The 16,770-nt window shown below is 37.2% G+C and overlaps 1 protein-coding gene across 1 annotated transcript; it reads left to right on the top strand.

The window, feature by feature from the left end:
- Positions 1-724: 724 nt before the first annotated feature.
- On the top strand, positions 725-16,542 carry LOC127166670 (protein-glutamine gamma-glutamyltransferase 5-like). Its single transcript, XM_051112130.1, is given in 16 exon segments — positions 725-815; positions 1,101-1,280; positions 2,374-2,616; positions 3,080-3,198; positions 3,283-3,411; positions 3,508-3,685; positions 3,808-3,943; positions 6,773-6,876; positions 11,840-12,079; positions 12,805-12,855; positions 12,945-13,151; positions 13,952-14,115; positions 14,259-14,327; positions 14,329-14,360; positions 14,362-14,407; positions 15,945-16,542. Coding segments are annotated over 16 exon segments (2,091 nt in total). The 5' UTR covers positions 725-760; the 3' UTR covers positions 16,083-16,542.
- Positions 16,543-16,770: the final 228 nt, after the last annotated feature.

The following is a 16,770-nucleotide window of genomic DNA, read 5'->3' as shown; positions in this document are numbered from 1 at the left end:
CAGTTTGTCTGCTTTTCACCAAAATGGGCTCAGATCATCATCAGATCATGCTGGCAAAAAGTAATGGAATTCAAGTTGATTTGTCAAACCGTTTTTGAGTAACACGCAAACCAATTTGACGAACAGCACGCACAAATGGATATGAGGCTATATGTCCGCAATGGTTCGCCGTATTGAGTCCAAACTTGGTGTGTGTTATAACAAGCATGACCTGAGTCTACCTGCAATGTTTTGGTGCAGTGCCACCTATTGGTATGAAAAAGCCATTTGGACTGAAATCATCTTAAAATGGTTTTAATTACTCAGTGCTGCAGTTGGTCTGATGTTCCATGCCATGCTTAGCTCCTCATTTAGCCTCTTTAGTGCTGGGCCCCATAATTGCTGGGTTTAACTGCTGGTGCTATAACTCACTGATGGTCACAACACTCCTCACAGTGTTCACTATTACAGGGAAAGAGCATCATGTTGCTGTGATTTTGTTTAAACTTTTGTATATGCACAGAGGGACAAAGCTGTGCACTTTTGCATTGTCCCACTGAAAGCGGATAGACACAGTATTATTCATTCTGTGCTGTACATACTGTATGCACCCACTGAAAAAAAAACCAAAAAAAAAAAAACCCACAGACCGCTTGCATATGTGCAACTGAGTCATTTTTATGAGGTGTTGGTTTCAGTTGACTGTAACTTCACATGAATATGATCTGGCAACTTTAGTGGAACAGGAGGGGCAGGAAGATGCTGTATAAATGCACAGTAAATGAAGAATCTGAATCAAACACCAAAAACCACAACAAAGCCGCATATCATGAACGGTAAGCTTCATGTTTTTATTATCATTATTTGTATCGGTTTACTACCTTTTACAAAAACATATTTAATTTATTTTCATATTTATAGCTTTTTTAAAAACAAATTGCATTCATCTTTTTTATTGCATATAATCTTTTTAGATGTCAGATTATTTTATGCAACAATTATTTAGAATAGTTGATCATAAATGAAACTATTTTAAAACTTCAAATTAGTTCTATCTATCTATCTATCTATCTATCTATTAAAATAATGAAAAATAACATCACATTTGCTCATGTTTACAGAGTTCAGGGTTCGTAGTATCAGCCTGCAACAGGTGCAGAATCAGACCAGACACAAGACCGAAGGTCTGAGTTCCACCACTGTGGTTCTGCGGAGAGGACAGGCCTTCACAGTGGCTATCAACTATGATGGACGACCATTTGATCCACTGAAGGAAAAAATGATCTTCAGCATTACTTTAGGTATGTTTGTGTGTTTGAGTGATGGGTGTGTGAATTAAAAATGCTACTTCCTACTTCATCTTTTATCACTCTCCCTCTGTTATGATGAAATTCATTGGTAAACATTTGATAGTCAGGTCCAGAGAACTTGCCATATATTTTTACAACAGGAAAATGAACAACTCATCCCGTGAAGCACTGTAACTGATGTAATTATTTGCAATACTTTAAAAAAAGACTATAAAAAACGAAACAAACAATATATTTTATGTTTATTCCAATATATGCAATTGTAAAAGTAGTTTGCATAATATTTTAGTATTATTGATATACTATTATAATATTTGTTTAAATTTGTTGTGTTTTTGTCATTTTTATTACTATTATTATTTTTTTTTTTTTTTTGTAAATGTGTCTATTTTTTGTTTATTAGTTTTATACACTTTAATTTTTTTTTTTTTTTTTTTTATTTCAGTTTATTATTACATTTAGTTAAAGTGACAAGATTCTTTATGGTTAGTTCACTATAGCCTAACTAATGAATAGCCCTGGTATAAACTAAATACATTAAAAGTTACCTATAAAATCAGTGCTTTACAGAGAAAATGAAAAGAATTTAACGCCCAAAAACCTATTTGTGACCCTGGACCACAAAACCAGTCAGAAGTGTCCATTTTTGAAAATTGAGATTTCTGCATCATCTGAAAGCTGAATAAATAAGCGTTCCATTGATTTGTTGGTTTGTTAGAATATTTGTCTGAGATACAACTATTTGAAAATCTGGAATATGAGGGTGCAAAAAAATCTAAATATTGAAAAAATCGCCTTTAAATTTGTCCAAATGAAGTTCTTAGCAATGCATATTACTAATCAAAAATTAAGTTTTGATATATTTACGGTAGGAAATTTACAAAATATCTTCATGGAACATGATCTTTACTTAATATCCTAATGATTTTGGCATAAAAGAAAAAAAGGATAATTTTGACCTATCAATGTATTTTTGGCTATTGCTAATAACAAATATAACTGTGCTACATAAGACTGGTTTTGTGGTGCAGGGTCACATTTTTGTGTTATTTTCCTAAACCCACTCCTCTTCTCCTCACCACAGGTCCACTGATTGTGGATGTCCCGGTCTCCAGGCTCGGACAACCCTCTCTGACTCAATGGACTGCCATTGTGGAGAGGAGTACTGCAGGCCCGACTGCCCCCCGTGTGCTATCTGTATCACTGTCCAGTCCTGCATCTGCTTCTATCGGTGTCTACACACTCCAGCTGAGAGTTGAGACCCGCCTGGGTGTGAAAACACACTCAGTCGGCCAGTTCACGCTCCTCTGCAACCCCTGGTCCCAAGGTGAGTGCTGTGTCTCCATACAAAACTACTAATGCTTTAGTAGGCTGTTAGTTGCCGGACTGAAAATTGGAGTGTGTTTTAACATGTTGCTATGTGATTGCTAGTCCAAATTACTCTACATCAAATCTGATCACCTAGAAAAGTAAATGAAGAAGCACCTCTTATTTTTTGAGAATAATACCTAATGTAAATAATACTCAAAAAATAAAAAATAATGTTAAAATTTTAAAATCAGCTGAATTTTCAGTCTTACAGTGTTCACATGATCCTTCCTTCAAAAGAAAGTTCAAAAGAGAAATAATTATTTTAAATAGAATCTTTTTATCATCATACATCCTTTACTGTCACCTTTGATCAGTTTAATGCATCCTTGCTGAATAAATGTACTAATAAAATAAATTGCTGAATAAAAGTAAAATAAAAAAAAAACACCTATAAAATAAATTGTTGTGTTTTTCTGCAGCTGATTCGGTGTACCTGCAGTCTGAGGATCTGAGGACTGAATATGTCAAGAGTGATAACGGCGTGCTGTTCATAGGAAGCGCCGGTAACGTCTTTGCCAGACCCTGGTCGTTCGATCAGGTGAGATGTTTGACCATTGACTGACAGCACAGCACTGAAAAACGGCTTCACATTAACTCCAGTCATGCATAAATGTGTTTTCAGTATGAAAAAGGAATACTGGACATCTGTATGAAATTGCTGCAGTTGAGTCCTCAATATCGAGCAGACATGAGAAAAGATCTGCAGAAATGCAGCAATCCGGTGTACATTGGCCGTGTGATCTCAGCGATGGTGAGGATCTGCTCTCATTCTCTCCATTCTGCTCTCTCTCTCTCTCTCTCTCTCTCTCTCCATGTATTAATACAGTCTCTCTGTCTTTCTAAACAGGTGAACTCTAATGATGATAAAGGAGTGTTAATGGGAAACTGGTCAGGTAACTACAGCGATGGCGTCAACCCCTCGATGTGGACCGGCAGCGCAGATATTCTCAAGAAGTGGGCAGAAACACAATTCAGGCCTGTGAAATACGGACAGTGCTGGGTGTTTGCTGCTGTCATGTGTACAGGTGGGACACGTGGGGTTGAAAGAGAAGATTTTTTATTGTTGGGTGAAATACTCCATTAATGGGTCATTGGTTATTTAATTGGTGCAGTTAATAAATTTCAAATGTGTTTGTTTGTGTGATAGTAATGAGAGCCCTTGGCATTCCGACTCGAGTCATCACCAACTTCAACTCCGCTCACGACACAGACAATAATATGGTGATTGAGGAATATTATGATGAGAATGGGAGAAAGCTGTCCATCGGCAATGATAGCATCTGGTGAGTTACACTAAAAAGAAAAAAGTCTCTGTAGTTACAGTGCTAAAACAAACATTAATGTTCAAAAGTTGGTAAGATTTTTGGTAAGAATCCTTTTCTGCTCAATCAAAACTACAGTAAAAACAGTAATATGGTGAAATATTATTACAAATTGGCAGCATCAGGTCAACTGCATCAATGAGCAATTAAAGATGTATTTATGATTTTAAGCAAAATGGCTGAAAAATCAAATACAGTCACTATTAATATGATTGAAAGATTTATCACTGTCGACCAGTAGGTTTTGCTGTTACAAAATTGATGTGGTGTGGTCAGTGTGAAGTGACAATGGCACAAATAAAGTTTGGTGTCAATATGTCAAAGCTTTGCAGAGATACAGCCTTAGAGTCATTTTAGCATCACACCTCACATTTGTTGCGGCCCTGTACAAATACGGTTTTGTCTATCGACATGAAATCCATAACTTTTTATCAGCACGGTCTGAAGATGACCTGACTCGATTTTGGTGAAAATCAGAAGAACGGTCTAGGACGAGTCAAAATGGCAGACAGGAAGTTCGACCGACTATGGAAAATTTGTATCTATGTTCTCGGCATGACTCAAGGAAAATTTTGAGACCGGTTTAATTGCAATAGGCTAATTCAGTCAAACGTTATTAGCATTTTTGTACATTTTATTATTAATGGTTAATGAATGGTTTATCACTCTTGACCAATAGGTGGCGCTGTTACCAAATTGATGTGGTGTGGTCAGTGTGAGGATGACAATTAAACATACATGTCAATATGTCAAAGCTTTGCAGAGATACAGCCTCGGACACAATTTGGTGAAAAAAATCAAACCAGCAGTCTAGGAGGAGTTAGAAAAAGGTTTTCAACATAAATCAAAATGGCGAATAGGAAGTTCGGTTGACTATGGCAAAATTAGTATCTAGGGCTGTATCTGAAATTGCCTGGATCACTATTCACTACATTAGTCCACTAATATAGTTCACTTGAAGGAGTGAATAAAACGAGTGAGTGAATTTGGACACTGAGTGCACCGGAAGGACAACCGCTTTTGCATAGTTTGTAATATTTTTTGTGCTGTTAAATAATGATTTTCAACTGGCAAACTGGCAGCTCCAGTAGTAAGATTAAAGCACTGAACTTGAACTCTCATGGAAATTTTGTATAAACTCTAGTTAAACAACTTAATAATCACATTGAATTTATACCTGTGTTGTATTATGCTCGTATGCGGTGGATGAGCGCGTTATAAAATGAATGGATGGATGATTCAGCTGCGGGCAACATCTTCTGGCGAGAAGCAGGAATGGACCTTTCTCACACTTCAGGGTTTCTCATAGCGGAAGCCATCATAGTTGGATAAAATCCGAGAACAGTGAATGGGAGAGTACCACAAATATATTTTTAGCATTCCCATTTGAACAAATAACAAAAGAAAACCTCCACAATAGTGTTGTCACGACTTTCAATCAAAGGATAAAAATAGAGAGAGACTGATATCAGCATTCAGAAGAGAGAACAACGTCAAATTAACCATCGTTCCCTTAAACGCAGCATTAGAAACACCCTCGCAAAGCGTTAACTAGTGTGTTTGTAACTTGATGAAAAGGTGATATAATACAATGTATAGTGTTATAAATGTACATACATTTCTTAAAAACAGAAATATGAAAAAAACTTCAAGGATTTATTATGATGATGACCGTTGAAACGCTTCATCACAATCTTGTGAAAAGATTGGTCCATTAATTTTGGCGCATAATTCTCACAGTGCATTCTCTAGCCGTTTTTTGCGGTGCATTGTGGGATTGAACGAGTGCACAGAGGTGCCACTATGGTTTCGGACACCACTACAAATGGCTGTGCCCTCAAATAGTGCCATATTTTGGGGTATGGGGGCGATTTCGGATACAGCCTAGGTTCTTTTGACCTTAAGGTGTCGCTGCCATGAAACATTTTGAGTACCATCAGGACATGGTGCCGAAGACACATAGCGAGTTTCGTAAAGATACAGCACTGCGTTCGCAAAAATATAGCATTTTATGACAAAATTCAAATTGGTTGACACCCAAAACACCGAATCTAAAGAGACCAGTTTTGTGATTTTTGGCCAAAGCATTCAAAAGTGACCACTAAGAGGCACAGCACCGAAAATGTTCATGTAGCCTCAGGTCAGGCTTGTTATAACACACTGTCCTTGTTATGTCCACACACTTCGGACTGTCCTCTATCAGTGTAAAAACTTTCCTGCAAGCGGTTCTATGGGCTGCCATAGACTCAAGAGCAGAAGAAAAAGAATAATAATAGGAAATCCAAGAGGTGCCTTCGCACCTTCGGTGCTTGGCGCCTAATAACAGATTTCTATGTGGAATATATTGAAAAATGTCATTTATTCCCGTGATCAAAGCTGAATTTGCAGCATCATTCCTCCAGTCTTCAGTGTCACATGATCCTTCAGAAATCATTCGAATGTGTTAATTTGCTGCTCAAGAAACATTTCTGATTATTAATGTTGAGCAGTTGTGCTGCTGAATATTCTTCTGAAAACCATGATGCATTATTTTCAGAATTCTTTGGTAAATGATGCCTTGACTGTCACTTTTGATCAATTTAATGCATCCTTGCTGAATAAATCTATTCATTTCTTCTTCTTAAAAAAAAATCCATAGTATGTTTTATTTGTGTTGAGTAAAAGCATCTTCACCATCTTTACGGTGCAGTATACAAAAAAACCTGAATGATTGTGGTGGAAAGCAATAATTCATTGTTTCAGCCCTTTTAATGTGTCAGAACATGAGTTAAATGTGTTTGGCCTTTTCAGGAACTTCCATGTGTGGGTGGAGAGTTGGATGAAGAGGCCTGATCTGGGTAAAGGTTATGATGGATGGCAGGTTCTCGACGCCACACCACAAGAGAGGAGCGGAGGTCAGTCATTGATTTTTCCCAAGGTTAATGCATGTAGAAAACTTGCTGAAAAGAACAATTTCATATAGGCTTGTTTATGCTGGTTAGTACTGGTCTGGTGGGCCAGTTTAGTTGTGGTGAGCTGCCTACACTTATATGTAGTAGTAGCTTGATGTACATATGGTAGAGATGTCTGGTAAAGGTCAATTAATGACGTAATCAAACAGACAAAGAACACTATAAATTTGTAGCAGAATTTGGTAGTGCTGTATGTTTTCAGGGTTGGCATCAGGGTTGGCATCATCTGAAGTCCTCTGAAGGGTTGGCATCATCTTTTCTTAAGTGTTCTGGATCCACACTGGAGCTTGTGAATTCCTAGTTACCATGGGATGTCAATCCCATGGCAAAAACAGAGAACAAATAGGAACATAATTAGCGTAGCTGCTGTTCAAACTAAGAAAAGGAAGGTTTGTTAAACCAGAGCTAAAAGATTAAAATGAACATTTGATCAGATATAGCTGCAGAAAAAGTTTATGAGATGCATTATTTGAATGCTTGGCTAAAAAGATGTGTCTTTAATCTAGATTTAAATAGAGAGAGTGTGTCTGAACCCCGAACGTTATCAGGAAGGCTGTTCCAGAGTTTGGGTGCCAAATGTGAAAAAGCTCTACCTCCTTTAGTGGACTTTGCTATCCTAGGTACTACCAACAGTCCAGAGTTTTGTGACCTTAGGGAGCGTGATGGATTGTAGCGTGGTAGAAGACTAGTTAGGTACGCAGGAGCTAAACCGTTAAGTGCCTTATAGGTAAGAAGTGCTATTTTGTAGCTGATGCGGAACCTAATAGGCAGCCAGTGCAGAGACTTTAAAATTGGGGTAATATGATCATATTTTCTTGACCTGGTAAGGACTCTAGCAGCTGCATTTTGGACTATCTGTAGCTTGTTTATTGAAGATGCAGGACAACCACCTAATAGTGCATTACAATAGTCCAGTCTAGAGGTCATGAATGCGTGAACTAGCTTTTCTGCATCAGAAACAGGTAACATGTTTCGCAGCTTGGCAATGTTTCTAAGATGGAAGAATGCTGTTTTTGTAACATGAGAAATATGATTTTCAAAAGACAAGTTGCTGTCTAATATAACACCCAGGCTTTTGACTGTAGTGGAAGTAACAGTAACAGTACATCCGTCTAGTTGTAAATTGTAAGTCAAAAGATTCTGTGTATTGTTTTTAGGTCCAATAAGTAATATCTCTGTCTTATCTGAATTTAATAGCAGAAAATTGTTGGTCATCCAATCTTTTACATTTTTAACGCACTCTGTTAACTTTGATAATTCAGAAGTTTCATCTGGTCTTGTTGAGATATATAGTTGAGTATCATCAGCATAACAATGGAAACTAATCCCGTGTTTTCTAATAATATTACCAAGGGGCAGCATGTATATTGAAAATAGTAGAGGACCTAGAACAGATCCTTGTGGCACTCCATACTTTACTGGTGATAACTGAGATGACTCCCCTCCCATTTAAATAAACAAAGTGGTAGCGATCAGACAGGTAGGATCTAAACCATTTTAAAGCCTGCCCTTGGATACCTGCATAATTTTGTAGTCGATCTATTAGTATGTCATGATCTATAGTGTCAAACGCAGCACTAAGATCAAGTAAAACTAGCAGTGAGATGCAGCCTTGGTCTGACGCAAGAAGCAAGTCATTAGTGATTTTAACAAGTGCAGTTTCTGTGCTGTGATGGGGCCTGAAGCCTGACTGAAATTCTTCATAGATATTATTTTTTTGCAAGAATGAGCACAGTTGAGCACATATAACTTTCTCTAAAATTTTAGACATAAATGGAAGATTAGAAATGGGTCTATAATTTGCCAGTTCACTAGGGTCTAGCTGTGGTTTCTTAATAAGAGGCTTAATAACCGCCAGCTTGAATGGTTTAGGGACGTGACCTAAAGATAACGATGAGTTGATAATATTGAGAAGCGGTTCTTCTGCCACAGGTAACAATTCTTTTAGTAATTTAGTGGGTACGGGATCTAATAGGCATGTTGTTGGTTTAGACACAGTGATGAGTTTATTTAACTCTTCCTGTCCTATAGCGGTAAAGTACTGCAGTTTTTCTTTGGGTGCGACGAAAAGAAGTTGACATATTAGATGCAGTATAATCTACATTGGTTATTGTATTTCTGATGTTATCTATTTTATCAGTGAAGAAATTCATAAAGTCATTGCTATTAAACTGTAAAGGAATATTTAGCTCAGGTGGTGTCTGGTTATTTGTTAATCTAGCCACTGTGCTAAATAAAAACCTTGGATTGTTTTGGTTATTTTCTATGAGTTCGCGGAAATGCTCAGCCCTAGCAGCTTTTAAAGCCTGTCTGTATCTGGACATACAGTTTTTCCATGCAATTCTAAAAACTTCCAAGTTAGTTTTTCTCCATTTGCGCTCAAGATTGCGAGTTTCTTTTTTGAGGGATGGGTATTACTATTGTACCATGGTGCAATACGTTTTCTCTAACTTTTTCAATTTGATGGGGGCAACAGCTTCTAACGTATCGGAGAAGATGGTGCCCATATTGCTAGTCATTTTGTCTAGATCCTGTGTATTAAGGGGTACACAGAGCAGTTGAGATAAATCAGGCAGGTTATTTGTGAATCTATCTTTGGTGGCTGGAACAATAGTTCTGCCAAGACGATAACGCGGAGCCCTACAGTTAATATCAGTGATACGCAGCATGCACGATACAAGGAAATGGTCAGAAACATCATCACTTTGAGGTACGATATCTATATCAGTAAGATCAATTCCATGCGATATAATTAAATCTAGCGTATGATTAAAACGATGAGTGGGCCCAGTGACATTTTGCTTAACTCCAAAAGAGTTTATTAGGTCAGTAAACGCAAGTCCTAACGCATCATTTGTATTATCAACGTGAATGTTAAAATCTCCGACAATTAGCACTTTATCAAAATTAACCAATAGTTCCGAAAGGAATTCTGCAAATTCTTTTAGGAAATCTGTATATGGCCCTGGCGGTCTATACACAGTAGCTAAAACAAGAGATAGGAGAGATTTCTTTTGCATATCTGGCAGAGTAACATTAAGCAAAAGTATTTCAAATGAATTAAACCTGTATCCTGTTTTCTGAGTAACATTGAAAATATCACTATATATTGTTGCAACACCACCACCACGACCACTCTGACGGGGCTCATGCTTATAGTAGTAGTTTAGTGGAGTAGACTCATTTAGACTAATATAATCATTAGGTTTTAGCCAGGTTTCAGTTAAGCAGAGTACATCAAAACTATTATCTGTGATCATTTCATTCACAATAACTGCTTTGGGTGCAAGTGATCTAATGTTTAGGAGCCCAAGCTTTAAAAATGGTTTCTGTTCGTGTATTTTGCTTTTTTCTGGTTTAATTACGATCAGATTTTTCTAGATCCTACATTAAATTTACGTTTTGACCTCACTATTCGAGGAACAGACACAGTCTTTATAGATTGGACAGTGCAACTACTATCATTTAAGCGTTCAGAACAAAAGCCATCGTAGCAATCATATAAGAATGTACTCACTAGTCAAATGGAGCGTAGCGTCCTGGAGATGTTGTCCGACAGCAGCTCCGCTCCGACTCTGCTGGGGTGCAGGCCATCAGCACGGAAAAGCCTAGGACGCTCCCAGAAAAGATTCCAATTATTAACAAAGAGCAGTTTCTGTTCTTTACACCATGTCAATAACCATTCATTTAGAGCAAGAAGTCTACTGAACCTTTCGTGCCCACGTCGATACGTGGGAAGGGGTCCTGACACGATGATCCTCGTCGTGGGCGACGTGCTGCGAACCGTCTCGATCAGGCTGCTGAAGTCCCTCTTCAGAACCTCCGTCTGCCGCAGCCTGGTGTCGTTCACCCCGCGTGCAGGACGATCGCGCCGACGCTCTCGCCGTCCTTCAGGATCGCGGGTATCTGCGCAGAAACATCGAGAACGCGAGCACCAGGAAAACAGTGGGTGTGGACTTTACCTTTAGCTAAAGTAGCACGTACGTACCGGACAATGGAGTCTCCGACGATCACAGCGTCGCGTTCCGTCTCGCGGAGGGGAGCGAAGCGGTTCCGGGTGGAGATCTCGAAGACCGGAGGCGGCGGAGGGGGCGAGGTCCTCGGCCGGGGCCTGGCTCGCGTCTTCCGCTGCTGCTGCACCCAGGGTCCGTGGTGTCCCGGCGCCGGAGTGAAGGACATCTGGGAAGATCGCGTCCAGGGTGCACGGGAGCTGTGCAGAGAAGCACACGGAGTAGAGGTGGTCAGAGTGTTAGTATCACGCTGTATACTCACCCGGGAGGACTCCAGAGCGGCCCTCCGCTCTCTCAGCTCCGTCTGCCGCACCAACAGCTCCTGGATCTGCTTCTCCACGGCCTCCAGCTCGAGCTGCAACGAGTGCAGCTCGAACGTGTCCTCACCTGCACTCAAAGGTGGACACAAATTCGCCATTAAAGCAAGTAACAGTGAGTAAACAATGGAAATGTGTGTAAGCAGTGTGTAAACAATGCAAGCAGGATTAGCGGCAACCACGCTGGTGCTGCTAACGGGCTATAAGCTAGCGACTCCGGAAATCAAAACAAAACTAGTGATAACAAAGCAATCCGGATGTTTTAGTTGTAGAATACAATAGGGGGTATATTCACACGTTATAAGAAACAAGAATGATTGTGTATAAAATTGATTTTGAATTGAAAAACAGACAATAAGAAATTAACTCGACGGAGCTCAAACTCTAAGCGTGCAACCGCAACAAAGTTTTAAGTTGAATGAACTCAAATACAGAAGTTGTCATTTAGTACGACTTAACATTTCAAGTTGACTAAACTTTGAGTTGACTGAACTGCTATTCATTTACTCCAAAGTATGCAATTTTTTTAATCTGGGATTTTAATGATAATCGTGCTTAAACATCAATATTTTGTCACAGGAATGTTCCGCTGTGGTCCTGCTTCTGTTAAAGCCGTTTATCAGCGGAAGGTGGAGGCGCAATATGATGTGCCGTTCGTTTACGCAGAAGTGAATGCGGATGTGCATGAAATGATCGTCAGAGATAGGAAGGTATTATCAAAAACAGTCGATAAACACAGAGTTGGAGCCCTGATCCTCACCAAACTTCCAGGATCCATGCGTAGGCAGGACGTCACATCTGAATACAAAAATGAGAGGGGTAAGAGAAAATAAAAACACAAAAATGTACTATTTAAAATGCTGTTAGTTTCATACAAAAATCTCCTTCTTTCACAAGCTGAAGTGCATTTGACAAAAAAAATCTGCTGGTGGTAAGTCATTCTAGCTTTCTAATGTTTAAAGTTGAATACAAAACCAAGCAAGAGAAAATGTGATAAAAAAAAACAACAAAAAAATGTACTGTTAAAATACTGTTAGTTTCATACAAAAATCTCCTTCTTTCACATTTAGGTGGCATGCCATTTCGTGCATCAAGCACTGCTGGTGGTAAGTCATTCTAGCTTTCTAATGTTTAAAGCTGAAGTGTGTAATTCATTTGACTAGTTTCAGCATCAACAAAATAAAAAAAATGAAAAGTTTTCTGTGTAGGATTACACTGACACTGTTTTCCTTCAGTAAATTTCTCAAATAATTACAAGGAAATTAACACATTGAATTAAAGGTGAAATGTACAGGTAGTAATACTGAAATAGTATTTTCTTATAAAACATACTCCAATAATCTTTGTTTTGCCTAAAAAAAAATTTTTTACAGTGCAGGTTTTTTGAACACTTTGAGGAAACATTTTAACATAGAAAAGACACATATGACAAACTGTTCAATGAACTCAATGCCAACTAAATCAATTTTTAGAATATTTTTATGTAAATATTTTTATGAATAAAGAGTTTTATGAATAAAGATGTTTTTTGTTATTCATCTAAGATGATGAAAGATACAGTTTTGGAGGTGATGAAGATATTGGGGCAAGGGAGGGTAAGTTCTAGCATTTGTTTTTCCTTAACACTGCTCTTTGTTTGAGTAATATAACTAAATGCAATGATCTAACATATCTTTTCTTGTAGCTTCTAAGGGTGTTACAGTTTCTCTCAAGCTTCTGAATCCCCCTGTAGTCGGAGAAAACATTTCTTTCAACGTCGTAATCACTAACAATGAGGCCGCTCCAAAACAGCTGAAAAAACATGTGAACGCTCAGAACAAGGAGTATAACCGCAATCCCACTGGAACCTTCTGGGAGGCTCATGATGACGTGAAGATCGGCCCGAATGAAAGTAAGTCCTGCAACATGCAAAAAATTCCTTAAAAACCAAAAAAAAAAATAAAAAAAAAAAAAAAAAATCACAACCTGCAGGTGTTTTATTATTTTTAATTATTTTTAATGTTGGTTTTTAAGAAACTAATTTTCCTGTTTAAAAAATAAAGCCATATAAGGTAATAAAACATAATAGAAAATGACAGACTGCTGATTTTGGGTTCAGATGAATGGATTTAAATCCATAACTTCTAAACTGATGCTAACATCTATTGTAGGCTGACAAATGTTGCATTTAGTAGATATGATGTAGCTTTGTGAAACTATACTACATAAAACGTATCTGCATATTTCTGACAACAAGTGGTGCTATTGCAACAGCTGTGATACAGCAATAAAATATAACTGTAAATGAATTATACAGAGGCAAAATGAGAAGGAGGAAAAAACATAAAAAGACAGTCAGCTCCCTTTAAACTCCCACCCCCAATTGTATCTTGATTCCTTTAACATCTCAACCATCTTGAATTGTCACTTTTTTTTTTTTATTTTATTTTCAACCGGTTCATGCATTGTTATGTGACCAAGATGTAGCATACTACTGTAAAATATTTATCATGAAATGCATACTGCATACTGTTTATTTTATAGTAGGCAGAGTAGTATTACATTGCACACAGCTGGTATTCATAACAAAATTTTCTGCTTGCAAGTAAAATCATCTATCTGGACCACATGATAACCACAAAACCACAGCAAAATGATTCATTAGGAATTGTGAAGTCATGTAACTGAATCCTGTTTACTGTATTCCACCAGCTGTGACTGCAAAACATGAGATCACCTTCAAGGAGTACATGTTGAAGGAGGCTGCGGATGTTTTTCTGGTTAACCTGGCTGTGGTTATTGAGGATGTGAAGTCTCAGGAGAAAGTGCTGGCATCAGAAGAGTTCAACATCCGCAACCCTACCCTCAATGTACAGGTATATGGTGGATTGTATGGTTTTGGTAACAATTTTTATCAGTAATGCAAAACAACAAGAAATTGTTTCAAAAAGAACTAAAATTATTTATGAAAATATATAATGCATTACAATGTACATTATGAATACCTTGTTTCTTCCAGATTCAAAATGAGTCATCGGTCAAAATTTACGCTGATCAAGTTGCCACAGTGACCTTTGTGAACCCGTTCTAACACTGCAGTGAGCGGAGAACTGACCATATCTTTCAGGACTCTTGGAGGAGAAGGCTAAAATGACTTTAAGCCTTAAAGTCTGTAATGCATTTTTTAAAGCTATTTTTGACATCATCAACTTGATTCACACAAATGACTGTTTTCAAACTGGTTTGCGCAATGCATTGTATGATTGGTGAATAATTGTGACCACATTTATAATGTTTATCAAATTGTTTATTGTTACACCTTGACAAGAATAACTTTCAAATGTATCTGCATTATTTGCATGTACTTTCTGATGCTTTAACATCCAAAAATGACTCACATCACTCTTATGTTTAATTTAATTATATTTTTTTTGAAAAATAAGTTATAATGACATTACAGATGTACATTATGAATATCCTTTAGAATGCATTACACATAATTAAATTCACAAGTAAAAAAAATATCTAATGCAATTTGTGTTTTCTTCCAGATTCAAAATGAGTCATCGGTCAAAATTTCAGCTTTTTCACAAGTTGCCATAGTGAAAGTTTTTGAACCCATTCAACACTTTAAATGCAGCGGAGAACTGATCCATATCTGGTTCAGGATCTTGGAGGAGAAACAACCAATCAATCTAAAATGATCAGTTATACGTTTTAAAAATGTTATATATTTTTAGTTTTTAAAGCTTGTCTTAGCATCATCAATTTTTTGTTCCGACACAAACACTTCAAAAACAATTTCATATTCTAAAAAATCACTAAATCGCTTTTTTTGCCAGTTAAAAATGTTTGATCTTCCCATGTTCCCTGCAAATGCACACAGTGATGTTGATGATTTTGTGATTTTTGCAGTGAGCAAAAAATGTTTTCCGGACAGTGTAACTGGCTTGAGTCTAAATACAGTTCAGGGAGAGAACAGAAACAGGCAAGAAGAATCATTTCAGATGTATCTTTATTGTTTTTTTGAAAATAACCAATCGTTTTTAAATCCATTACTGTCTCCTACATTTCTTAAATAGAAAATAATTTTGGCATTTTGGAAGTTCAGACTGACTTCTGCAAAAATATTCAGAGCTGGCTTACCATGTTTTCCTTAAAAAAAGTGTTAATTTCTTTAGTGAAGAAAAAAAGAAAAACATTATGAATCCAAATGTTTTACAACAATAAAGCACATTATACATTAAAATGTCAAGTTAAAAGTTAATAAGTCATTAATGTCAAAATAGATCCCATAATAAATTTAGTTCCTATACCTGATGAGTGAGTCTGATGGGTGTCAGACAGTCAAGCACACACAGTTTTAAATCTGTAAAGTGGGAGCGGTTGTTTCTGAGATTTTTGACATGATTATCTTTGACATCAGTTTCACTGCTACAGTGTCTATAAAAAGTGTCAGCACACACTTGTTAGTCAGCATTTCTGACGCACTTCTGTAATCGTATGCATATCACAGAAACCTGTGTGAGTTCTTTTGTGTGTTAAACCTGCAGATTTGCACCATTATATACACTGTAAACTCTTTTGTAAGTCACTAACGCTAAACATGAGCAGCAGTATTAGTGATGCTTGTAATAGTAAAAGTGATGCATGCCTGTTTTTGTTATAAATGGCCCTTGCTTTATATTTCAGGGTTACAATCCAGCCTCGAGAAACCATGAAGAAGCCCATCGATTTCACTCCCAGGATGGCAGGTTCCAAAATGCTTTCTGCTAATTTAGTGCTGACGAATCCTCCCACCATCCTGCACGGATTCACGACCATCAACGTTCAAAGATCTTAAGAGTCAAACAGCTTCAAAATGATTGTATACCCTCATGAAGTGCTACACTAGTGGTTGAAACACATTTAGAAATTATTGCTTTTTAATTACTATTTTAATGTCACTATGAAAACATTTTTGGCTTGATTTATTATTATGTAGGGACAAGCCTGAAAATAAAGTATTCTTCTTAACATGTCCATGTATTATGCTTGTTTGCAATCTGTTCACATGCTTTCTCCAGCAGAGGGCAGACTAATTATGTCATTTACAGCAGAGACTGTCAGTGAGTGCAAATATTTCAAATACTGACATGTTGAAAGACATTAGACACATTACAAATATTTTAGAAAAAGGCTGATAAATACCTGCTCAATAATAAAAATGACCACAAACTACATAAGTGATGCTTTAACTTTGGGCACTTTTGTGGGTTAATTTTTTGTAACATTTTGATTTAATAATGTTTATATATTTGCACTGGAAAACAATAAAATATCCTAAGTAAGAAAAACAGCAGACAGCAGATGTAACATTTGTTGATTTTTTGGTTCCACTTGATCTGGAAACAGTTCAATGCTGCTATTTTAATGGCAGATGCAACATTTATTGATCCGTCTAATGGTGGAGTAACTGGAAACAGTTCAGTGCAATTTTGCATATTTTTCGTGAACTTTGAACGTTATATTTATTTGCATGTATTTATTTA

The sequence above is a fragment of the Labeo rohita genome, chromosome 6, assembly GCF_022985175.1.
Source record: "Labeo rohita strain BAU-BD-2019 chromosome 6, IGBB_LRoh.1.0, whole genome shotgun sequence".
Taxonomy (NCBI): Eukaryota; Metazoa; Chordata; class Actinopteri; order Cypriniformes; family Cyprinidae; genus Labeo; species Labeo rohita.
Note: the sequence above shows the minus strand (reverse complement) of the source record. Positions and strands in the feature narration are given on the sequence as shown.